A 25,631-nucleotide genomic window follows, 5' to 3' on the forward strand; every position below is an offset into this window, starting at 1 on the left:
AGTGTAAATAAATAAATAAATAAAATAAATAAATAAATAAATAAATAAGTAAAATATTTTAAATAAATAAATAAATAAATAAATAAATAAATAAAATAAATAAATAAATAAATAAATAAATAAATAAATAAAGGAATACAGGCCATTGACATCTCTTAGATAGTCGCTAAAATTGTGTTTTGAAGGTGGAATCTTTCCACAGGTTGATGGATTGGCCAGGAATCGATCCCAAGATATCTGTTCCACTCTGTTGAAAAGCTGAAGTGTTACTATGAGCTAGAGCAATTCTGTTGCAGCAAAGTCGATCTACTGACGATTGTGAGACCCAAGCCAAAATATTTATTCTCGGCAGAGCATGAAAACATGCGTATGCTAGGTTCCGATAAGCTTTTGACTATGTCCTTGGTTAGTTGAGGGATTAGCACAGGCTTGATTCCCACTGACTAGCCGCATAATGATCGCTTATGTCTTAGTGAGCACTCTTCAAAACATAATCCTAAAGGCGCTTACGATCGACTAGCCTGCAAAACTGGCGTTATTTGTTTTGCGTTTTACAGGCGCACGCTCGCCTCGTACTTGCCTCCGCTCGCCTGAAAAAAAAAATAATAAAAAAAAATAACTCCTGTTCTGCCGACTAACGATCGACAAAATCATAATCACAAGAAACTGATCAATGATTTTCGTATGATCGTGACTCTTATTATGTTCACATCATTCTTGATCATAAGAACCATTGTGTGTTTTGTTAATGATTGTGATCGGTCGTTATGTGGCTAGTGGGAATCAAGTCTTGTGGAGCTTTAAGGTGGTTCAATTTGATCGCTTACGTTCCCTTGATAACCAACAAACGCCCAATCACTGGTAAGCGTGTCCAGTACTATCTCGTTACCTTTGAAATGCCCCTTTGCATTCAATGATTTTTCAGTATTGGCGATCACTAGCGATCAAAATTTCCCAAGGTTGGGTTGATTTTTATAGAACAGAGCTCTGGTAAGTAAACGAGCGCATGTTATTTTATTTTCATAGCAATACCAATCGACATCATTTGCTCTCAGGACGTAAATAATTATATTTTACAACGAATTTATTTCGTTCAAATACGCGTCAATATGACGGATATCTAGACAATTAAAAGATGAAGATGAAGATGTACAGGGCATTCTTTGTTACTATAATGTATAATCATATCAATCAAATCTAAATCTGATTGGTCCTTAGTGCAAACCTTGTGATTTTAAAGGGACTATGTCAGCTATTTTAAGTGACACTTTGAAAAAGTCTAAAGTGACACTTTCACCAATACAAACCTGAAAATAATAGTCCAATTTAAGTAAAAGCTACCATCCTAGTGCACTGAGACTGAGTACGGATGGAAATAAAAAGTAATTTGCAAAATTGGCCAATGTTTTCAAGTCCAACCGTCGTGTCATGCAAACATCGCAGATTAGTCAAGGCTTGTTCTTCCTTCAAGAATTGACTTAAATTCTCTCTCTTAGAGCCAGGTGATCATTTTGCTCACAATGAAGGGTACTGATTCACAATTTTAGAATAATTTTGACAAAACACTTATAAACGCCCATGGCATAGCCCCTTTAACGCAACTGACTTTCATCAACAAATTGATTTAAATATCTTACGAAAAAAACTGTTCCTGCAATCCAGCAAGCGAGAAGCCTTCTCTCGCCATGGGAACTTGCCGGCGATCTAATACGACAGTTTTAATCTGAGATCGCACTATAACGTTTCACATAGACCTAAGTTTCTTCCAATCTACTGATGTGATTCTAGATGCAGTTGTCTATGTTAGATCATAAACTGACGCGCGTTTAATTTCATACTGACCCACAAATGCGCTTCTCACTTGCCGAATTTCTTTATAAATTGTACACCATTCAGTGCGCCGAATGTCATTGCTGATAATTATGTTATTTTATCGTTGTATGTTGTAGTATTTAAGAACGAACCGAAAACAAATTGTATCGGTGAGTATTAACAGCTTGATAACAAAATGACGTAAACTTCTGACCGGTGGCTTATTCAGAAAAAAGTCCACATTTGTCATATTTGTTGTATAAAAAGTGAAAGATCTTCGTGGAAGACTGAGTTCAATTACCAACGATTCAGGCGCCATAGCTAGGCAATGGAATCTTTATCGAACTTTCTTCATTTATAAAAAATATCGTTTATCATGGTTAGATAACTCGTCCATGGGATGTTAGTGGTCTTAACGGTTTACACAATCGTAAGTGATTCCAGGCCACAGGGCGGGGTCATCTGATGGCGAATGTCTTTCTGCCGTTTGACTGTTATAAAAGTACCAAGTATTTCCAGTTAACGAACACGTAAACTAACAAAGCTAAAGCCCAGGTTTGAAGTGTTGTTTGTTGCCAAGGAACTGCACCTGGAAACAAAAGAAAAAAAAAGATTCAAACGACGAAACGTCAGTGACTCTACAGACGAACATAATGGGTAACTATTCTAGAATTACATTTTCAGAAGACACTGAACAGTACTCTGGAAAGATCTTGTGTTCCCAGTAACTTAGAATGTTGTACACGGTATTCCTAACTTTGAGGACTGAAGATAAAAGCAACCTCACCTCGCCCCCCCCCCCCCCCCCCCCCCCAGGGTCTTCGCGATTTTAAAAATGGCGGCTGGCAACAAAACCCCTTGGGAAATGCAGCAAAATACTCCACGAATCGTGGAATATTTTATCATGTGACACACACTTGATTTTGGTCTTCACTGCACTTTTTTCAGTCTCAAATATGTCTGCCGGATGGATACCATATTTGATCCTGGAAAACATGTAAGCGAAGGCGAAAATTACGTGTGTCACGTGACAAAATACTCTACGCCTCGTCCGACATTTTGAAAATCACAAACACCCTGGGTTACGAGGTTGCTGTGAAAGCTAGTGGTTCCTTTGGTTTTGTTTTAGAAGTAACATATCAAACAGGAGAAGGTGTGTTTTATCAGATATCCAAACACAGAGAAGTAGGTTGAAAAAACGAGGCGCAGCTGAGTTTTTTTTTTTGTGAACTACTACGAGGTGTTTGGAAAATCGGATGACACACACTTTCGAGCGTTTGATATGGCTTCTCAAATGATAAATAATTCTTGGAGAAATTCAAGGCTAAAGTTGGCAAACTTTTATGGTAATTAGGAGCACACATCCAAACCATGATCACAGTAGTGATTTTCTCTGTTTTCTCTTGATGAATTATTAATGAGCTTGAGGAGGTGGGCGTAAAGCCATTAATCTACTGCGTTCAATGTTTTTCAAATAACACTTTTTCTAACTTACCGTTTTGAAGCACCATTTCAGGAGGGTCGTTTTTACGTGCCACCGTGGGTTTAGGTTTGCGGCATTTTAGACAAAGCTTAGAACAACAAGACGGATTGCATTCAGGTTTGTCAAGAGGTTCTTCCACATATGTTCCACGCGACCCATTGCTTAGGAACCATTCGGAAAATGCTTTGTACGGTGTTTTACCTATCAAGCGAACAAATACGCATTAAACGTATTTATTTTAATTTTTTCTTGCCGTTGTATCCGTTTTCAGACATCCACCGTTACTGAGGATAAGAGACTACCTTGGTTGCTGTATTGCTTACTCCAATGATAGAGTGTTTTTTTTAACTTTTTCCTCGCATTGTCTTTTAAGGGGATTTTTCCAGGTTATACATATAATCGCTTTTAAGGCAAGTTGCTTCCATTTCAAAGCAACTCAGGGCCTGAACAAGGACAGCCTGTTAAACTATTAGAATGCCGGCCTTAAACAAAATTGACTTTAACCTTGGAAAATCCCGTTGAAAGAACCATTAGAGTTTTTATTTTGTTTTAACTGAAACAAGGGTCGACTGCTTGGATCTGGGTTGGTTGGTTGGCTGGTTGGCTACTCAGATTGGATCTACACTGATATAAGAGAGTGTAGGGTTAGATCTTAGAGGGGTATTTTTTTTTCATTTGGCTCAGTGGATCTGTAATTATAAGAAAGTGAAAGGATTTTCCCGCACGCCACTCATCCCTGGCCCTAGTTCGACAGTCCCTTTGAGATAACAGGGGCAGTTGGACTACGTACATCGTACAAATACAAAGGTTATGGCCAATTACTACCTTTAGAACTACTGTGCAGTCTTCGTGTGCGACCAGCCTACATTCAAGTATTGATAGCAGTATTTCGATAGGGCACGCGCTGGGTGCATACAGTACGAGAAGCGTGTATGCATCGTCTTTATCAGGTGGAGCAGAAACCCCGTTGCAAGATCTCTACTGGCCAACGACACAGAGAAGTCATTGTTGGGGAACCCGACTGAATTAGAAATCCAGATTTGTCTCGGAAATAGCCTCTCTAATGAAGACTAAGGCTCCTTTTCCTTCGAACTTAGACTGACTATTCACGCAATCGCGTTTGCTCTCTACGTATCTAAACAAACATTCATAAACACGTGCTTGACACATAAGCTGCGTTCAGTTTTACTGTTCAGTAGCTTACCATTTATTTCGCAACCCAGTGTCCCCGAGGAGTAACCAGGATCATTGACAGAAAAAGAATGCATGAAACAAGCAGGGGAAAAAACGCCATCCTTTTGGCTGTTGATGACCTATATAATGAAAACGGGACAAAAGCTATTAATGCGAGATAGTGATCTGGTGCTTGGTGCAGTGTATAGTTTGACTAAATTCATCGTCGACTGGAATAGGGAGAGTAAGACAATACGATGATTAACCTTGTTTTGAGCTGAAAAATAGTTTTTCCACTTTTTTACCAGACGTTTCGAGGCTACTTTAAAAGCAAAATGCCGTAAGAGTGCCTACCCTTGTGAGTGACCTGTGTGTATTCTTGCCAAACTTGCCGAGGTATTCTGCTTCACTTGGAAGCTCTGGGGGAAGTCTCATGGTAGGAAATTGTGAATGCACAAGTTCTTGCAACTGATACGAATCCCACTGTGCCACAAATACGTAAACCGGGGCTGATAAATACTTGAAAACTGTTGAAAGAAAGTTAAAAAAAAATAAATAAATAAAAAATTAAAGTTCTTGAAATGTATCAAGCCATCAAACGGCACATGTACAAATCCTTTATAGCGACCAGGGGTACATTTCTCATGTAAAACTTCCGAAACATTTTCGGGCCTGAAAAATATTATTTTTTTAAAATCCGTTTCTTATTGATAAGTTTTCAACGAAAAATTATAAACAATCGAATTTCTGGTAATGAACATTTTTCCAGTAAAATTGTTTCGGGCCCAAAATGCCCGTTTCGTAGTGTCTCGTGAATTTTGCGAAACGCATTCCAGTCCTCCGCCAGTGGACCCGCCAGTCCCGCCAGTGCGCTATGTTTTGTCATAAGGGAGAGGGACTAGAGACGAATGGGAGCTGTAAGATAAACACGGGTAAAGTGGCGGAGACTTTTCCTGTGGAATGTATCCAACATAAAAGAGTGACTGCTACCAACTCCGAGACGTGAAAAGACAGCCAAGTCAAATTCTAAGCAACACATCTCGTCTTTGAAAGTTTTACGAACGATTTCTTGATCAGTACACCTTGTTTTAAGCAGGTTAGTCTGTAAACGGAGCTCGTGTCACGTTCAATTTCCGTTTTTGTCGAGTTGTGAGTAAAAAGTAGCTGAAATTAGCCAATTCTTTTTTTGCTGCCGATACTTTAAACCTGTTCCTTGCTTTAGCAAAACAGTTGAAAGTTCGTATTTTATACATATGCATGCATTTTGTACATCGTTAAAAACTGAGGAAACTGAACTCAAAAGTATATAAGTCTTAATATATACTGAAGACAAGTTTCCATTGAAACTAAGGCAACTTCCAAGGTTCTTTTTGAGGGGGGTGGAAGGTTGATGGGTACTTCTGGAATTAACTAATGCATTAATAAGAATTTAATAACAGTAGGAATTGGAGTTAAGCTTACATTTAAGTGCACAACACTTACCTAATTCTCCATATAAACACGCTTCTGCCTTTGGCATGTTTGCTCTACATGACTCATCCACAAACCCGCCCCATAATTTGTGAAACATCTGTGAAGATGAAAGTCAATGGGTAGATGAGCTGAAGTGCTTTCCATTTTGCCAAAATTTTCAGTTTAACTGGTTGAAATGCAAACAGACGGTGGATCTAAAAGAAACTTTCCAAAACAAATACCCTTTTGGGTATATTCCACTTTTTTGTCTTCTTGTGTCCTCAATGCATCATCACGTAAGTTTTTTGATCTACCAATGGGATTGCAAGTTTGGAACATTTTGGAACATAATTTTTGGAACAGTTTGGAATAAAACCTTTCCATTTGACACAAAAAGTTTTGCAGAATTTCCAACCAAAAATTTGGGTTAAATGGAAAAACCCCAGTGGTTTCATGTCCAATAAAACACAACAAAGTCCAAAGTACCCAAATCATCTTGAAAATTGTGAATTTTTTTCACCGAAAACCCTGGTTTAAGCTGACAGAAAAAAACAGCTTGTTACAAATACATTTTCCCATGATCTTTCCATGTGGTACAAAGGTTGGTTACTCATATATACACTGGGTATTTAACAAAACAAACAAACAAAATACACTTTAGGAAAACAAATCCCTGGCATGAACAGCATCACTACAGCAAATGCCAATAAGGATGCTTAAAACAAACCAAATGATATCTGAGAATTAAAAACTGTCCAACCAATAGATCTGTCCTGATACCATGCACTACTCACATAGCCCAATACTTTAAAGAAATATGGCAGCCCTGCATTCGATGTTTCACCAAAGTTAGGGTACAGCGTAAACCATCCACCATCATTGTAGCCTCTAATCTGGAAAGGAATTTAAACAATCACTGTGAAAGATGCAGTGGATTTCTCTTGGAAACCATAATCTTACATTCCTTTTAAAAATTGCACAACAATTATATTAAGATCTATTTAGATAAATTGTGTAGCCTGTTGCTGTTGCAGAATGCTTAGAAAATATAGTGTTTTATTGTTTAGCCAAGTTGAGTCTCCAGCTTTTTTTCCTTTTGAAACAGGTACATGTACATGTGTTGACATACATTGTACATATCGGTATACTTCTATGAACTCTATTTTGACTCAAATTCAAAGAGTAGCTATAAAACTAATGAACCCATGACCTCTTGCTCATTAGTCTGGTGCTCTACCAACTGAACTAGCCGGGTGGCACTTGCAGGTTACGTTATAGCACATCCAGGTATATTCGTTAACATTTGCAGTAAAAACTTTTCACATGCAGTGCTCATGTGACTGAAATTTATTGGGGACCAAGGTAGATTTTCAAACTCACTTTGTCACTATAAACGTCAGTAATACATCGCCTACCATTTTCAGAAAAAATTCAGTGAGTTGAAGTTAACTTTGTCAAGTTTCTGGGAAAAACAGAAAAGGCCCCAGAGTAAATAACAATTAAGTTACATATGTATAGTCATAATAAAGGTGACCAGCACGAAATATCACTTAGTATAGTAATGCATAATTAAATTGCAATACAAATTTACCACAGCAGTGAAATACACTGTAATCTGTCCCTGCTTCTCAGCACAGTACTAAATGAATTTTCTATGGTACAAACTTGAACAACTTTGTAGACAAGTTAACTTTTTCCTTACTTCAGCAGGTTTAACAAGCTGTTGAATGTAGTCAATATTTGCCAACATGCCCAGGCCCCCAGACGATGCTCCACCAAACAGGATCTGCAAGAACATTCATTCACATCAACATGTGCAGGTACAGTCAATACTTGAGAGTAAGCAGCAAAAAGTGGCCTTAAATCTAGTCTTCTACTGAAACTAGGACAAAAGGAGATTAACATAACCCTGACCCAGTTAGTTATAAAATGTAGTGCCATTACAGTGTACATGTAAGTGATGACTTGGATGATTTTGTATTTTTGGGAGTTGAAATCCAGTACTGTAGGTTTCAGATTACAGCTTGCTTTACCTGCCATACAATGCTGCGTATTTATTTTCTTGTCTAAACACATCATTTGTGAGACTTCAAAGAATATATAGCCACAATCACGCTGGTTTACCAGACAATGAACTACATGTAATGTTAAGACCTATGTGGAAACTAAAGATATTATTAATTGGCTGCATCTACATGCAATAACCATGTGTTGAAATAACCTGGTGTAACTGGGTATAAAACATGATATGCTTTGAGATGAAGAAACAACAGCTTCATTATAAAATTACTCTGATAAAGTGTTGTTCATAAGAAGCTAGGATGTAAGGCAATATTTTAAGGTGATTTTGTGATGCCTGATGTTCCTTGAGAAAGGTTTAGTATGTACAGGAAAGCAAACATTTTCAAATTTGATGATCCCCCACTACTGTTCATGAATGTCTATGTGAGTCCTGTTACAAATCTTAACCTTAAAAAGTTTCATTTCAATCATCTGCATCAGTTATGAGGAATGGTGGTCTTGCGTTTAACACATCACACTTTTGATCAGTGGTTGAAGTGTGGTAGCTGCCTTTGTGTTGTTTTCTTTAGACAAAGACCTTTTCTGTGAAACAAGGTCCCTCTTCCCACAGGTGTATATATAGGTACTAATGAACTGTCAGGAAAATCCAACAATACTATTCAATGATAAAAGCCTCAGTAGTGTCTGAGATCCAACGAACAAGGCAAGCGGATCACTGAGCCAGTGCATTGCTTTGGTTGCTGTAACATGAAACTCCCCAGTCCCCCATCCCCTGCATGCTGACTAGGGCATCACAGTCATCTCCCAACATTTCACATGTACTTATTTAAGTTGCATGCAGATAGACAGTCTATTTGAATGTTTCTTTGCTTAGGAAAAAATTCCAATGATAGTGGCCCTTATGGAACAACAAATGACACTTGAAATAATACATGTAACAAGATGAAGTCAACAATACAGTGATACTAAATAAAAACACAGTTAAAGCGCGTCAATAGGCACTTATGTATCTTACCTTTGTCCCTCGTCTATTTATTCTGTAGTCTTCAATGAGCTGCAAAAAGACAGCTTTCACAATAAAATGACCATACATATTCATTCCATGACCATTCTTGTCCTTTCCTCTTCTACCAACAAATACATCCCCACTGAAAATTAAATGAAGACGTAAACAAGAAGAGTGATTCCACGTGCAATAATTATTGTATGTGTACTTCTCAGCAACAACAACAACACCACTTCATTACCATTAAACATCAATTTACATGACAATTATGATTTAGTACATACAGTAACTATAGAAAGTTACTCACAATAACTACCAACAGTACTGGTATAAAGTGAGTTGACAGTCTGTTTTGACTCTTGAATTAAGCTGAGTAACTAAAACTAGTATTTACACATAGGTGAGATCAGAGGTGGGCAATAAAGCTTGAAAAAAACAAAAAAGGAAAAAAGGAATAAAAAATTAAAGGCTTCTGTGAACCAGCTCGTGAATGCAGAAGTGAATAGTGGTAACTGTAACACAGTACTCGCATCAAACTATGTTTGGAAAAAAAAAAAACTAACAATTTGAGGACGACATGTGGGAATGAAGTGTGACCTGAAAGGTATAAAACATTGTTCGCATTGTGTTTGGTTGGCCCAGGACTTTGGTTGGTTGGTTGGTTGGCTTTTAAAGATGAAAAAATAATATTGTCTTTGACACGTATGAAGGTTCGAACCGCGACCCTCAGCAAACCTTCAGCTTCAAAGATCATGCACCACGCCACTATGCCACACATGCTCAACTTCCAATGCACTGATTAATATATTGTATTTATTAGTTGTTTGGGGTGTCTAACTATCTATGCACCCACAACGATTTTAACAGCCAATGACTTCGGACTGCTAAAGAAGAATATGCAAAAGAGCACGGAACACCCTCAGTCATTTCCCCATTGTATTTTCTGTTTCCACTTTGCGCAAAATCCCTGTTGACTTGGACGACAATCTCAGTCTGCTCCAAATTCACTATGTATGCAATTCTCGCCAAAATATGAACGTAAGAAGACTACATACATTGGTTGAGTGTTCTCTAGTCTATTTCTTTCACTTTCAAACTCCAAAAAATGTGAATTTTTATAATTGAAGGAGGAGAGAACGTAAAGCAAACTGTGAGAGTTCACCACATTTGAAAGTTTACGACCAGCGACTGAGTGATATTTCCCCCATAATACGATAACTTGTTCATTGCACATGCGTAAAATTTTTACAACAGATCGACCGACCAACTGATTGACTGAGTGACATTGACCCCACATTATGACAACTCGTTCATTGCGCATGCATGCATTCACAAGTTAAAAAAGGAGAATATGCATGTACCAGCTGAAAATTCATGACTTGGATTAGCTATATGACTTTGCTTTTGAAGATTTTTAACAGGAAGGTGTATGGTACTTTTGTCTCGCTTACTGCCACGTATTCCAAACGTGACAGCTGCAAAGCAGATGTTAAATTTTCTGTGTCCTGCTTAATGGTATGACTTTAACGTTGACATGCATAGCTTTGTCCTAAGTAGACTGTTCACAGTCCCCCTATTTTTTCGTCGGATTCTCGAGACCGGTACGCTTCTATGGAACCGCCGCCATCTTGGTTTGTAAAAGCGAGCGCGATCTGGGGAGAGTGTCTAAACTACCGAGGGGAGCGGGAGTGGGTGTTAGTATAGTCGGTGAGGGGAAGCGAAAAAATAGAGGGACTGTAACAGCTTCTCACTGTCTCACGTTCCAAAGGCCCGTTGCACCAGCAACGGCAACACCTCATTGGTCAATTAGACAATAATACTTCCGAAGCGTTGACAGCATGACTGACGTATCTTTCACCGCCAGTTCTAAAACTGGATACGGCTGGAGTGTAATGTTGGGAAGATCTTGGGGAATGTTTTGATTTTTATCGTTTGTCTCGTCGGCTTGGAGGCCTAATAGTATTCAAACATCCTCATCGCCGCTCGCATCTTCTAACAAAACGTTCAGTGTAAAATTCGTCTCGGTAAAGGTCGATACGGTGGACGGAACTGGTTCAAAACGGTTGAAAATCAGCGGACGTTTGGCAGGCGGCAGACTGCAGTTTTCCGTCTCTTTGGACTGCTTTAAAGTAGATGGCGAACTGTAGGGACGACTTTTTTAACAATTCTCTGGGCGAAACAACCCACACAAAGCGATTGAAACGTTGCTTTCGTCGCAAGCGCTGTTGCAAACACGTCACTGGTCAGGATTGCCCATCTTGTGGATCCACTTCAACTCCAAGATCGGTTTTAAAAGATCAGCTAAAGGAATGCTGGCAACTCCAGCTCTTTTCGGGATCTTAAACAAATTTTGTGGAAATGTACTTGTTTTGCTTCCCGAAATCGCCGACTGCAATTGTTGAAAATAAATGTTACAAATGCGGCATGTATCTAAAGAGGTTTCGCTGTTAGCTTCGCTCTTTGTGTTCCGCTTGTATTTCACTTTGCAAATAGCTTGTGTACTGTACTGTATTTCCATGCCTATCCTCACTCGAAAGACTTTCGCAACCTTATTTTATTTCACAACTGTACTTTGTTTCGAAATGGTACAGAAACTGTACTGTATTAAACAAGGACTTTCGTATTTCCTTCAATTTGACATGTTTATCTCTGGGGAGTATATTTTTTAGTTGATTCAATTAGTCGAGGCGACAAAGTTTCGGCACGCCCCTCGAACACGAGACAGTGAGAAGCTGTTACAGTCTCTCTATTTTTCCCGCCGCCTCCCAACTCCGCTCCCCTCCCCTCGGTAGTTTAGACACTCTCCCCAGATCGCGCTCGATTTTATAAACCAAGATGGCGGCAGCTCCATCGAACCGTACCGGTCTCGAGAATCCCACGGAAAAATAGGGGGACTGTGAACAGTCTATGTCCTAAGGTACTCTTTTTTTATATTCACTTCAGACCTGCAAAACTCAGAGAAAGTAAAATCTGGAGTTTCAAATAAAAAAAATATGGAGATTCTGCAAAAAGTAGCAGATGGAATCAACTGCCAGTAAATTCCGTCTGTGAATTAGTGCTCACCCAACCCTTGTTCTAGACGCCCAACGAAGGAAATGACCTTGCGCAAAAGGCCAATCACAGAGTGTAAATACTCAGATCCTGGTAAACCACTGGAGGTCTAGAACAAGGACATGAATGCTAATTTGCAGATGGCATTTACCAGTGGTTGATTCTGTCTGCAGCACAGGGTAGCGAACAGTAGTGAAATTTAGTTTCTTTACCTTGATCCAGGGGGCCACTTCAACTAAAAATAGAGCAAAGTGATACAACTACTAATGTTCTCTGTTGTAAGTTGAAGGAGTATTCTTGGAATCATAGGTTGTCATCAGAACAGAACTTAAAACATTTTATTTTTCTTTAGGATAACGCAGACACAGACAAATGCTAAGCAGTGTACCATTGATGCTTAAACAAGAACAACTACAGGTTATATTTTTATGGACAATGTTGGTAATTCCTAGAGCTACATTACAGTGTGGCCTTGGAACTTATTCTTCAAGGACTTTTGAGTAATAAAAGTGGGTGCATTTCTCCCTTGGAACTGCAGAAATTGGACAAGATGATGTAGAGTATATTTGGAATGTTTTCACAAGACTGTGAGGACTTACAAGAATTGGGGGTGACTTGCAGGGAAATTGTGGAAGTTGGCAGGTTTGTGACTTATTTGCCTGTACTGTATTGTGCCATATCACCTCTGGGACCCTTAGACTACATACATGTGTATTTTGGTGGAATTACTAATCTGCATACATGTACATACTCTTACTCATTACATGTTCATTTGTTTGGCCTGTTTAATGTTCTGTTGCATTTTTTTTATTTTATGAAACTTTTCTAATATGCCTTCTACACAGTGCAACGTAAAGGTACCTGCAATATGGGACAAACACTTTATTCCACGACGAAAACATAGGATTCTCTGCTGGGTCATCAGAAGCTACAAATGTCCCTGTCATATAATCTGAGTAATTTGTTGACGAGCCAAAAGATCCTCTTGATCTATCCAAACATGAATCATATGTCCCACATGATCCTCCTGCCTGCAGCTGTACAACCCAGTGTTTAGACTCTGGATTACGGCTCACGTAAAACACAGCTTCAGAGCCATCTGCAAAGCAGTAACATAGTAACCCCTGTGAGAGGACTATAAACTTTTTTATTTCACTTTGTCCAGATAGCAAGAGTACATCAGATAGTTAGGTATTATTTAACTGATAAAAAAGTTAGTAATGCTAAAAGTTAGAAGACATATTATAGACGCAGATAGTGATAATAGTACAAGTAGTAGAGGGGCTTCTTATGCATTACCTTTGCATGCAGTTCTAGAAGTGATATTAAAATACATGTATTTGGGAAGATAAGAAACTAAGAAAATTGAAGAATAGGACCAGGGGGAGGGAAGGGAGATCAACATACAGGATTAGCAGACTGCACAACTGTTTTAGAAAAAATCTGAATATGAGTCTGTAGCAAAACTTATGCTAAAATAATCATGTAAAAATTATTAGCACACAACAAAAATAGAAATATTACAGTATATTTAAGGTTTTCTGCTTTAAGATAAAAATGATAAATAATTAAGAAATAACACTATCACTGAAATTAAAAAAATATACATGTACATGCTTGAATGGAAAATTCAAAACTAATTAATCAAGTACTTCATCGTACAAGACCAGAAAAATTCACACTGCAGACAGTAAGAATATTGTAAGTGAATCAGCGATATCTTCCCAGCTTTGGTCAGCTGTGGCACCTTCTGGTGTCAAGATGCGAACCTGATTGAATTTCCAGATCGATATGAACGACATCTGATAATAAATGCCAGAGATATACATGACTTTTCAAGCTGTTCTTGATCGACTCACTGATTGTTTAAGAGAAACGATGAACCAGCCCTACACAGAAACATCAAATATTTTTTGCTTACTATGGACTGCGTCCAGTTATTTTAATTTAAATTCAGAGAACGGCATTAAAAGTTTGTTTACACTCTTATTCGGTATAAAATCCATTAAGTCGAATAGCCGCAAATTGAAAACACAAGTTTAAAAATACTTAAAATCATCAAAGCGCGAATTCCGACAATTTGCAACTTTCACGGTAGACAATAGATATTCTCGCTGATAGGGTTGTTTAGTGCGACTGCAAGAATCGGTTCAATAAATCTGTCGTCGTGAAGGATGACCAATAGCAGTGCATTATACGGACAAATTGGGCGGCTATTTGGTGGAAAACTCAAATGTAAGAAAAACACCCGCAATCAGTAAGACAAAACATACGGATGCTTCCAATCTTCAAAGTTTCGCCGCTCACGCATAAATTAGAAAAAAGGAAAACAAATAGATTCTACAGTGATTGTAGGAATATCCGCGCTTGTGATACTCCAAATAGCAGCGAAGCGTGCAAATGTAATCCTAAAACTGGGAATACTAACTAAAGATTGTTTTTTCTGTCGTTGGATAGCTTTGAGCTAACGTATGTTGTGAATGCGATACATTTATCGTTAACACAAATGTCAAGGCACAGATACGTACACGAGCAGTTTTCTCTGATGATCAAAACAGTTTGTGTTTTGCATTCAATCTTATGTTATTGCTGCGCGGAACAAAAACCCTTGAAATATCCCCAAGGGTATTCTCAGTTACAAATGTCTTAGTACGGTCTAAAATCAAAGCAAGCCTCGCTGCAAAGTAGTCCGAAGAAAGAAGCCTCTCACAAAGTAATGGCTTAAAAGCACAATCAACATGATCAGCGATCCATAGAGTTGAAATGTGACCCCTTGGTGAAAGATCGGGGTGAAAATGCACGCACGATATTTCGACTTCATTTGCTCGATTTAAATGCTACTAGCCTCAATAACATAACTTATTTATCTCACCTAAGCACAAGGCATTCCTGTTTACTGCATCGCGAATCGCAGTCCTCTTTAGGTTATACTTGTATTTTCCCCGGGGCCGTCGACGGCTCAACTCCCGGCGTGCTCGTAGCCGAGTATTTGGTAAACTGTCTCTCAAGCTATTGAGTTTGAAGGGTCTCCCGTAAGGCTGAACGCCACTCCGCGCAAATCCAAAATCCTGCAATCCTGCGACATAGCGAATAACCGTAAGCCATAAAATAAGTAGTGATTGCTGGTACCGCATCACCGTAGTTGTCTTCTTGAAGATGAAGTGTTTGTGATGCCGAAGCAATTGACTTCAACCTTGTTCTGGTCACTCGCTTGTTGTGAGTCACCGATTCGGAACGTCTCCACGCAAGGATTTCTGCGGTTTTGAAGAGGTTTAACAGCAAGGTTAAGAGATTTAGAACACCAAATCAAATTTAAGAGTGCTTTAAGTCTGCATAATATTTCTGACAATAAGCGGGTTTGCTTTCCACACGTGCTATTCATTAGATGAAGACATGACTTCGCATCGTTTTTTGACGGCTGCAAGCGCGCCAGTTAGACAATGACCAGTGTCATGAAGTTAAAACACCTTCTGACATATTCACAAACTTCTACTTGGAACGCGAGTGAAATCTAAGCCACAGCAGAGTCTCCGTAAGTGATTGCACATGTTTCATAAAACTGTAAACACAAGAAGGGGAAAAGGCTCTTAAACCGTGACGTCAGAAGGGGTTCATTTAATTGCTAATTATTATCCACTGTCGATAATAATAGATAATTGCCAATGAGGGGACACGACACCTTCCCAACTGCACCTATTAAAGAGGTCTGACATTATTTCGCCGAAATCTTTTAAATATTTAGCAGGAAAATTGTTCAAGTTTATACATGGCACGCATTCATAGAGCAAAGGAATTAATTCATACTTGATCATTCGAAGGAATGGTATGAGTGACAAGTTTGGCAGTTTTTAATTAATAAAACCGAACAATTGTTTCCTCAAAATATATGTGTACATTTTATTTCAGTTTTCGCTAGATGTGTATTTTAAGATGTAACCTTTCCATCTTGTTTGTTAAGTTTGTCTTTTCAGTCTCCAATGCCCTGGCTAAGCGGTGGATTGTTTTACCGGCTGCTTTTTTTTTATTGATATTTGCATACTTCAAGTATATATATATATAAAACGAAATAATGACCCAAAAGGTATCAGGGCCATTTATATTTATTTGTCATCATTTTTAAAAGGATCAGAACAAGATTGACAAAGTACCACAGAGATTTCAGTTTGTTTTCAGTCATTCGGTTGGTTATCGATTATTGCTCTAACCGCAGCACCCTTTAAAACATCTTTTTTTTTTCAGTTGCCCCGGCCCTTTGACCGTGTTCTTAGTTTTTTAGGGGTGAGGCTGCGATGTTCTTAAAACGTTCTTATTTTTTGCAATTCAGCAAAGAAGATATTTTACCGTACATCACCTCGATACCAAACTAAATGCATTGTAAAATTAAGGAAAGAACTGCTGAAGTTCTTTTTAAAGACGACCGTACTGATGGTGGAACCAAATGGATTAAGATAGTTCTCCCGAGCTTTTTTCAGTTTCAGCTAGTTTTAACTTTCTTCAGGTTCAACGTTCTTAACCTTACAGAAAGGATCTTATATGAAAAACAAATGTCGTTACTCGGTTTTTAGGGTGAAACTTAACTGGTTGGGATTTGATATTTCCCTCAGTTCAAACTTCTATCTTCGGTAAAAACCGTTTTGTGTCACCTGATCACTCTCGGCTGTGGTACCTTAAACCTCTCCCTACCACCGTCAGGTCAAACTGCTACCTTATATACTTACCAATGCGGTATTGTTATTGTAAGCAGAAATTTGTCTTGAAGCATTTAGGATAATTTCCTTATAGAACATTTTAATGTCGACTGTCTCCTTTGTTCAGTTAGCATGTGTGGTGTGAATTCCTTGAGAGTCAAGGACGACATTAATTACTTTTTCAGATACTGCCAGTGATATTACCAGTACAACCAAACTCCTCAAATGAGGAAGAAAGCCGGCTTTTTATTACTTTAAACGTATTTACACTACTAGCTGAAAACACTTCTTTTCACTCCCATACCCTCTATTCATTGATGAATAATAGTCTTTAGTTTGCTGAACGCGGATTCGGAAACACAGACCTTGACTGAATAAGCCAAATTTTAACCGATCAAGAGTGTGTCGGTGGCCTAGATTTGTTATATAAAGCCGTTTGACCAGTTGCTACAACCGTCATCCAATTTCAACAGCTCCTTCTTCTGAGCGTGAAAAAAGGTCTCAAACTGCGAGGTAATTGTAGAGGCAAGCAGGGGACTCTATTCTCACCTTTTTATAGCTCTCTATCTCCCACAACGCGGTAATATTCACGCAAAGTTAACAATTGATTGAGAAGGTCCACTCAAATGTTCTGTAACCCCCTCACAGCTCTTTCTGCTCAGACAGTTGGCAGTCGTGTAATGTTGCTGTTTTGATCCGTTTGTCGTATCCTGGTTTATCAAGAAACTTAACCCCACCCTTGCCAAATTCCATGCTTGGCAGACGAGCGGCGCCAAGCGGCTCGTTGAGTACTTAAACAAATGTTTGCCGTAAAATGAAAGACGTCAGTGGTCATGAAGTTTGCTCATAATAGAATGAATAATATTTTGTAAGAGAGTTAAAAACCAGAGTGCTTAATTTGATTCCAATGGCCCTGACTTGCATCCCCAACCATCTTGTATTTTCATAACGAAAAAAGAATTTCATGCGTTTTCCTGGGTTCACGCCCGCAGAAGGCAATCATTTTATGTGGAGGACATCGATGAATTCCATATGTGCCTGAATTTAATATTGAAAACATTAAATATTAATTTCCGTCCCTGTGTGTACTTTGAAGAAGATTATGTTTAAATTGTTTTGCCTTATTTTCAGCTTGTTTTCTGACTCACCTCTCCTCTGCAGGTTAATTTATCAAGTCTTATGAGGGTGAATCGTCGAGCACCCTTATTCTATTTCACAGACGTCGGTCACAGACCCCGCAAGATTAATTGACATTTCTTATTCCTTTGAGTTCCTTTCTTTATAATTTGACCTTTCTGTGCGTACTTTTCGTCTAATCTTGTGAGCGTCGGTCGTGAATGATATTTAACATCTTTGTGAGTTATCCAAGATCATTTTACAGAGGTGAAGCACTTGTGCAGAATTATCTGAATCAAAGAAGTAAATTTTCGTTGTGACGGAAAGAAACAAACAAGCTGAAGAAGTCTGAAGTTTATTAGACGAAACCGAAACAAAAATTATTAAATCAATAAACAATTAATTAACTAGACTACTATGGTTCCTATAACCTGCTGCTTGGCATGACTATGTTATCGAAGCAGAGGATTGCAATGCAGACAACACTCACTTGCCCGCATGCAATAAGAGTATCGGTGCCGCCGTTTAGATACTGATATAGTGATAACAGAGTTTACAGTGAAGGAAGGTTCACCACTTGTTATTGTACCCTGACTGAATATAGTCGCGGGCCATTTTTCTGTTGACCTGTGCAATAGGACTTAAGGAAATATAAACATGGTTTCTAGGATAGGAAATGACCGAGTAGTGCTTCAAGTTTTGAGGTTTTCATATGTTCTAAAAGCGCTTGAAGTACTCTATAATGTACAGATGTGAACTTATTGTTATTATAATTGTTCTTGGTCGTGTAGTTTGAATGCCGCCGCCGGCAGACCTATTTTTTATAAGTTCAAGAGTCTTGAATGTAAATTCAGATTTTCACATTGCTCCCTCTGTTGCTACGAAGTCATCTGGTAATAATCGCCAAGTCCGCTCTTAAGACATTTAGCGGGTACTTACCTTGGTATATATATTCACAAATCAACTGCGTGACTCTGGCCTCAGAATGAATAATGCGACTTCACAATGACTTTAGTGACACCTTTTTGTAAAAGAGCTGCTTTTTCTACGGTCAGCCACAAGTTGTAACATCACGGCGTTGTTTCCAGAGTTTTGCGGCTTGTTCACTGCGTTAAGACAAACAGAAAACTTTAACTCTTTTGTCAGTATGAAGCAGTCAAGGCAAACACTCAAATGCAAATTGAGTAAACACACTGCATATGCCGAGTGTTGGTAGGATATTCACATTTCATTGGTTCGGCTTCTTTGCCCTGAGGTCAACACATTCACTCATTATTGCAAAAAAGACTTTTAAATCGAATGTCTTGGAGAAAGAGGAAAATATTACCGAAAATCAAAATTGGTTTCCAATCGAAGTATTGCCTAAAGAAACCTGCAAGACTGTGGCCAGATGGTCTTAACTGACACGCTTCCTTTACTTGTTAAAGCGAAACATTCTGTATTATTCCGTTCTTAGTCATGTTTAATAAGTTTGAAAACAAATAATACCAAAAACACATTGAGGCGAGGCGGGCCGTTATCTACGTTATTGGATCACGGCGGGGTGTACAGGAAAGCGTAGCTTTTTAATAAAAAATATTAATCAAAGCCTGTGAAAACATTTTTAATGAAGTTTTTTAAATGAAGTTTTTAATGAAGTTTATTAAATAATTGTTTCTTATAAAAACCGCAGACCATTGAAAAACCATTGAATATTGATGCCATAGATTCTTTTCGGCGTCGTTAACTGTTTTGCTTTGTTGAAGCATAACAATATAACTTTTTGATTTATGTTCTAATGACTGAAGAGCAAAGTCATTTGGTAGATAGAGGCATGTAGCAAGAGCGGATTTATTATTTAATTACGTGGCAAAGAAGTTTAACAGGAGGCCGTCATCAATCATATGCATAGCCGCTCGAATACTGGATAAAAATACAAGGAAATGAATAGCCGAAACAGTTTACAGGGGACCTAATGGTTTTTTTCGGTGGAATATCTGTACGGAAAGCCATTGCCCGCCTAAGAAATTCGCATCACAAACGAGCTTTTTCCAGTTTAGCGAAATGTCACTTTAAACTTTCGTAACGACTGAACAAACTCCTCCCTTGTGTTTTCTTGAGGGGAAAACTGGCCCCCGTCAACATTTTTGGAGCAGCAAGTAGATTAAACAGAGAAAAAGTAAAAACAAAAGAAAAATACAAAAATACTAGTATCTTTCTACCAAATTAATTTTCCAAACGAGGATGGACTCACGCTATCAGGTCTATAAAAGAACAGCTATTTTCTTTCTTTTCCTTTTTTTCTAAATAGCGAAAATCATCAAAATCCCAGAACTTCAACATGTTCAAGTGACACAATAACAAGCTACCCAGTTATGAATGACTGACATCAGATATTTATTGTTTTTCATAGCTTCATCTCTACGTAAAAACGACTAACAACTTAGTAAAGCTAAACTGAACCTGCAGAGGGAAAGGGGACAAATTGTATTACTATGCTTTTCCAGTTTACGTTCTTGCTAGTTTTATTTGCCACCCTACCCTGGAGGGGAACATCAACTGGTTGCAAAGTGGGGAAACTTTCTTAAATGGGCGATATTATGGCTTAGTCAATTCCAGGCGTGACCATCCTCTCCCCTTGCCTTTTTTCGCTCTTAATGAATTTGCACTGAATACCGTATTTATTACCCGAGTTAGTGTGAGACATCTATAGTGGTCCGGGTGCATGCTTCCTCGGTAAAATTTTAAAATAAATTCTTCTGAAATGGCTGGAAATGCATCTAAAACTGTCAACACTGATGTAAATTTTTAATTGTATCAACGAAAATATGTTTTTGTTTTCTTTTGAAGTAAGGCGTCAATGCTTCAGTCTGGCCCTCACATTTGAGCAACACAATAGGCTGATGAGGCAGAAATTTTTGACTTGTTTAATTTTCTTGCGAAAGCCAGGAGCTTGTGAACACCCAGTTTCGTTGTTCATCATAAGGACTTTTGTTCTTGGACCACCGTAGCTTGATCAGAAATAGTTCCAGACCCCCTTTTCACTATTATATATATAGTTGTAAAAATTTTAACCGTCACTTTTGAAAATGTATGTTGACTAGCATACGAAACGTCCGAGTAATATAAAATGTGCAAGTTTATTGTGTTTATCACCACTGTTTGTATTTTATTTCGTTTTCTATGTTTACGTGAATCATATGTGCTTCTGCGTTCGTTGCGACAGCCGGATTGAATGATGCAGGCCGTAGCTGGCTTAATTTAAAAATTTTCGCGTAACCGCGATAAGTAACTTTCATAAATGAATGCCTTAGTGAAAAAACTCCCTCGAACTTATTTAGTGATGAAACTTTATCTTCGTGAAACACCGATTAATGAAAGAACGAATGAAAATAGAAACATTAGCTGAAATTCCGTTATTTCACGGTTGAAATCTAGTCCAGCGTCCGTTCAGCAGCAAAACTAACGACAAACCGTCTGAAATTGTCGAGTTTGTCGGTGAAAACCTTAAAATACTAAATAATATGTTAGGTGAGTTGTTTCTGTAAGTGATGGACACCGTAAAGTAAAATAAAATAAAATAAAATAAAATATTTTTTTAATCATCCAAGTCCGTGCGGTCCCTGCTTGAAGGAGAAGGAAGCAGTGTGGTCAAGCAGCAGGAAAGCCGGGATTAAAGCCTGATTAATTTAATCCTGGGTTGAAGTGAACTTTGATTCAATTTAAATAACTAATTAATAAAGATTCTTCCAAAATATTTTTGGCCTTAAGCTATGACGCAGTATTTTTTACTATAAGCTCAAAATTAGCTTTCAAAAACATTTTAAACGCGCGAGATGAAAACCTTGGTCTATTCGGGTCTAGCGTTAATCGGCATTCAACCAACCGGGCCCTGGTCTGCCTCCTGATCTGACTTGATTAGCTGTTTCCAAGTGTTTGGATGGGGTGCCTGTTAATTACCTTCAGCCGGTGATAGGTGCACCACCACAGACTAAAAAAACACATTTCCATTTTTTTCTTTTTTTACATTTCTTGTCAGTTTGTACTTCTCCCAGTACTGTTGAGGGCACATATTTAATTCTTTTACTTACAACGGAGCTTTAACCAAACAAACAAAGATAAACAGCACAAACAAATCAAGTATTAAGCTAAGTGCCATCAGAATGGGACTTATCGTATTACAGAAAATTAACCAAACTGATTGTAGGCTGACACTATGGCAATTAAGGGCAATTTATTTGGGCCAATATTTCAACTAGTACCACGAATCTTCTTCTTCTTGCCTGACGTAGACTTGTGGTACTAGTTGAAATATTACCCCAAATAAATTGCCTTTGCCGTAGTGTCAGCCCTACAATCAGTTTGGTTTATTTACGCGTAAAGTGACGTCTGGCACGTGCATTTCTACTACAAGAGATTAGGCCCAGACACAAAAAGCAGGATTTTTTTTTTAGGATTTTTAGAGCATCAGGAAATTTTTAGAAATTTTGGGGATTTTTAGAAAAAAATGGGATTTTGGGGGATTTTTAGATGATTTGGTACAAAAATTGTTCTATATTCTTTGCCGTTTTATTTAAAATTCCTATGAAATGAAAATTTTGTCCCATTGTTCACTATACTTGGTGAGTTGGTGACTGCTAGACTGCAATCCAATTGTGCAGCGGCGTTTCTCATATCTAATGTACCCCATCATTCCATCATTCCAAGTGCCTTTTGTTTAATAAAAGTGCTATCTAGCGTACAGAATGTGTTTGCCGTTTTCTTTTCAAGGGAGAGCTAAGGTTTCATTAAAAAGTAATTGTGAGAAAAATAGAGATTTTTTGAAAATTTTGGGATATTTAGGGTTTTCAGAAACTTTTGGGGATATTTAGAGATTTTTGGAGGGATTTTTAGGGGGAAAAAATGAGAATTTCCGGATAGATTTTTAGAGCATTTTTCGGGATATTTGTGTCTAGGCCTGCAAGAGATCCGGCAACGAAACGTATTCAGAACTGTTTATTTGTGCTTCGCGTGGTCCCCTGCATTCAAAAGTTTAGTGCGAATTGAAGGAAACATTACTTCGCAGTAAACGAAATTAACGCAACAAAGGGTGAAAATTTTGAAATTGAGGGATCTCAGTAACACGATTGACCCAAGGTGCCAAATTTGTAACCAGACAAGCTACTTCAGTGAAGCCGAAAAAATCCCACTATTTCAAGTCGCGCTTTGAAATACCAAGCACCATTATTGTCGATTGGAGGGATTCAAAGAAGTCTGGGGGAAATTTTAAAAGACAAAAATAGACTGACATCTCTTTTTCCATGGAGAAAGGTTGTGTTGATGACTCAAAATGTATCATGGCGAAATCCAAGAGGCAGATGTCGAGATTTCCTCCTGTGAGAGCGACCACGAACCATACTGAATATTGTAACCAATTTACCTAGCTTAATTTGTGAGAGATTCAAATAAAGCACGCGGAAATGTTTTCTAGGTGTCAAGAATGTCTGGACTGGATCAAGAATTTGCTGGATTAAAGTGATGGAAATTATAGCCGATGAAATGAACGCTAGACTTAATTAACAGGGCGGAAATGAACGCTTACAAAAATTTTAAGGTGAATTTTTACAATTTGCGATAATTAAAGGAGAGTTAATTTCCTATAATAAGGTGTCTCCGGTTTCCATAGCAATTGACATGCATCTCTTATTGTTAGTACTCGCCCACTCATCTTCCTCTCCCGGCTCTCCCCTCCCTCCCCCTTTTGAGTTGGATGATCCCCGCCTGTTCTTTAATTCGTAGTGGTGTCTGGCAACTTGGAATGTTAAGACGAAAAACGGATTTGAACAGATTTTTAAACCTCCGTTCTCAGCTTACTCCAGCTTCATCTGTATACAATGTTCCGTTTCTGGCGAGGTAACGTATGTCTGCTTCTGTGATCCTGTTATAAGACAATACTTCCCTCCTTCGACCACTTTGTGCTAAAAACAATATAATTCGCCCGCAATAATCATTGAGATTCTGTTAGATCTTTCTCTTATATGTGCAAGCTGAAAGTGCCAGTTTAAAATTTTTGTCTCTGGCATTTTATAGACTTAATAAACTTCTCTCAGAGAAATTACGTTCTCTTTTCTGAATGCTGTTAGAACAAACGACTATCTGCATAATAAAATATCAGCCGACAAGGATGCTACTTATTACATGGAACTGGCACTGGTCAATATTTCCAGACTGACCTTTAAAAAAATCGTGATTTATCTTGCAATGACTGCACACAAATAGGGATTTTATGTTTTTTTTTAACTGATCCACGAACGGCTAGAAATAATTGAATTCACTTTCGCCTTAAATTTATTACTGCCATGGTCGTAACTAGTGATGAGCTGTCCTTAACAACAAGGTTTCCGTCGGCCTTACATACAGTCAAACTTGTATTGAATCCTTTGATTAAAAATACTGTACGTTTAGCAAATTATTGCGACGTGACTTTCTTGCTCGTTTTCCTTGAATTTTAACATAACATGAGCGGCTAGCAAGAGTTGAGACCCTTATCTTTTCTTCATGCTTTTATCTCTTGATGAATGTATCTATTTTTACTGCGATGTGATGTTTTTAAAAATAGTAAGAAATACAAAATTTGCATCACGTATCACGTATAACAGTTTTGTAGCTGGATATTACATGGTTTTAACACTCCCTCTGCTTTATACTTACCTTTAACAGGTCAAACTTGTAAAAACGCTTTGATTTTCGACAACACGAGGAGAACATAGGAAAGTTCGACTTGTAAGATAACGGAGGAAACGGTATTTATGTTAAGCATTTATCAGTAACCCAATATCACACGCATGGCAGTGTCAAACCATTACGATACTATTGGTTATTAAAGGCCCTAAAATCCAGCTTATATACCTGACAATGGATTTTGAGGAACCAATTTCCGGTGAGCTTATACCATGGTGGCCTATATTCAGAATAATTCATGCAGTGTACTCAAATTGCGGTTAATCTAAAATGTTTTTTAAGTATAGTATTTAGGCTTCCCACATGCAGGCTTTGCATGAAGACCCTTTAAGGGCAAAAACTGGGGTTTGCGACAGGCCGTTACTAGACGTAAAGGGATATGACCGGGCATCTTAACATGTGATGTTGAGGAAACTTTTTATATTAATCGTCAATGAAATCAAAAACGTGATTCTTGGTTGAAACTGAACCAGCCGATAAGCAATCCAAAATTAGCTGTACATGTTTTCAAGAACTGGGAAGATAGTCCTTTACTTTAAGCTGCACCTGTCTCTTCCTGTTAAGTACAAAACGGGAGGCATCTCTTGGGAAGAACATTTTAATGGTTCTAAGTGATATGACCGGCTTGTTGGGCGACTATCGTGTTAGTATAATCAAGCGTGATTAAGTGACTAACTATTAGCAAACTGTTAATCTTATTGAGTAGTCTAAGTTTCAGTAGCGAATGCTTGGTTTCATCACATGGACAGAGCTGATGAGGTCATTTGACCACCGTAAAAAGATTCGATCGCTGACGTTTCGAGCGTTAGCCCTTCGTCAGAGCGAATCAGTCCAGAGAAAGGGCTACACGCTCGAAATGTCGACGCTTTTAATGTCTTTACAGTGGCCAAATTACCTTATCAAATTCGTTCGCTACTTTCCTACCGACGCAGCCCAACTAACCCCCTTATCTATAAGTTTCAGTGGGCTGCCCTGGGAGCACGGGTATGCAAAAATGCTGAGAGCACGAAGAACAAAACTAATAAAGGAAGGCCGGCACACTATATTCTTTACAATAGCAGAAATAAATCCAAAATTTGTCTGATGGAAGATCGGATACATGCACAGTTGGGTTTTTTTGGTTATTTTT

The 25,631-nt window shown here is 38.2% G+C and overlaps 1 protein-coding gene across 3 annotated transcripts; it reads right to left on the reverse strand.

Moving 5' to 3' along the window:
* Positions 1–995: 995 nt before the first annotated feature.
* On the reverse strand, positions 996–24,597 carry LOC146483866 (uncharacterized). Of its 3 annotated transcripts, XM_085105144.1 has the most exons (12): positions 24,473–24,597; positions 18,743–18,909; positions 14,872–15,253; positions 12,861–13,098; positions 8,958–9,090; positions 7,623–7,706; positions 6,715–6,813; positions 5,951–6,038; positions 4,823–4,995; positions 4,500–4,608; positions 3,308–3,496; positions 996–2,401 (listed from the first exon to the last, which is right to left on the reverse strand). In XM_085105144.1, exons 3-12 carry the CDS (start codon positions 15,131–15,133, stop codon positions 2,307–2,309), a joined length of 1,470 nt encoding a protein of 489 aa, XP_084961270.1. In that variant the 5' UTR covers positions 15,134–15,253; positions 18,743–18,909; positions 24,473–24,597; the 3' UTR covers positions 996–2,306. The 3 variants fall into 3 exon arrangements, with proteins under 3 accessions (XP_084961270.1, XP_084961271.1, XP_084961272.1); XM_085105145.1 differs by lacking the exons at positions 18,743–18,909; positions 24,473–24,597 and adding an exon at positions 17,836–18,065; XM_085105146.1 differs by lacking the exons at positions 18,743–18,909; positions 24,473–24,597 and adding an exon at positions 17,237–17,748.
* Between the last annotated feature and the right edge of the window lie 1,034 nt (positions 24,598–25,631).

Source organism: Pavona decussata, unplaced genomic scaffold (assembly GCF_977016875.1).
Source record: "Pavona decussata unplaced genomic scaffold, jaPavDecu1.1 SCAFFOLD_37, whole genome shotgun sequence".
NCBI classification, from domain to species: domain Eukaryota; kingdom Metazoa; phylum Cnidaria; class Anthozoa; order Scleractinia; family Agariciidae; genus Pavona; species Pavona decussata.

Bases quoted from the DNA above. Each gene is read 5' to 3' on its own strand.
- LOC146483866 (XM_085105144.1), bottom strand. From the start codon at position 15,133: ATGCGGTACCAGCAATCACTACTTATTTTATGGCTTACGGTTATTCGC. The intron at 7,707-8,957 runs GTAAGATACATA...ATGTTCTTGCAG, and splicing joins TAAATAGACGAGGGACAAAG to ATCCTGTTTGGTGGAGCATC. The intron at 6,039-6,714 runs GTGAGTAGTGCA...TCATCTTCACAG, and splicing joins TCTTTAAAGTATTGGGCTAT to ATGTTTCACAAATTATGGGG.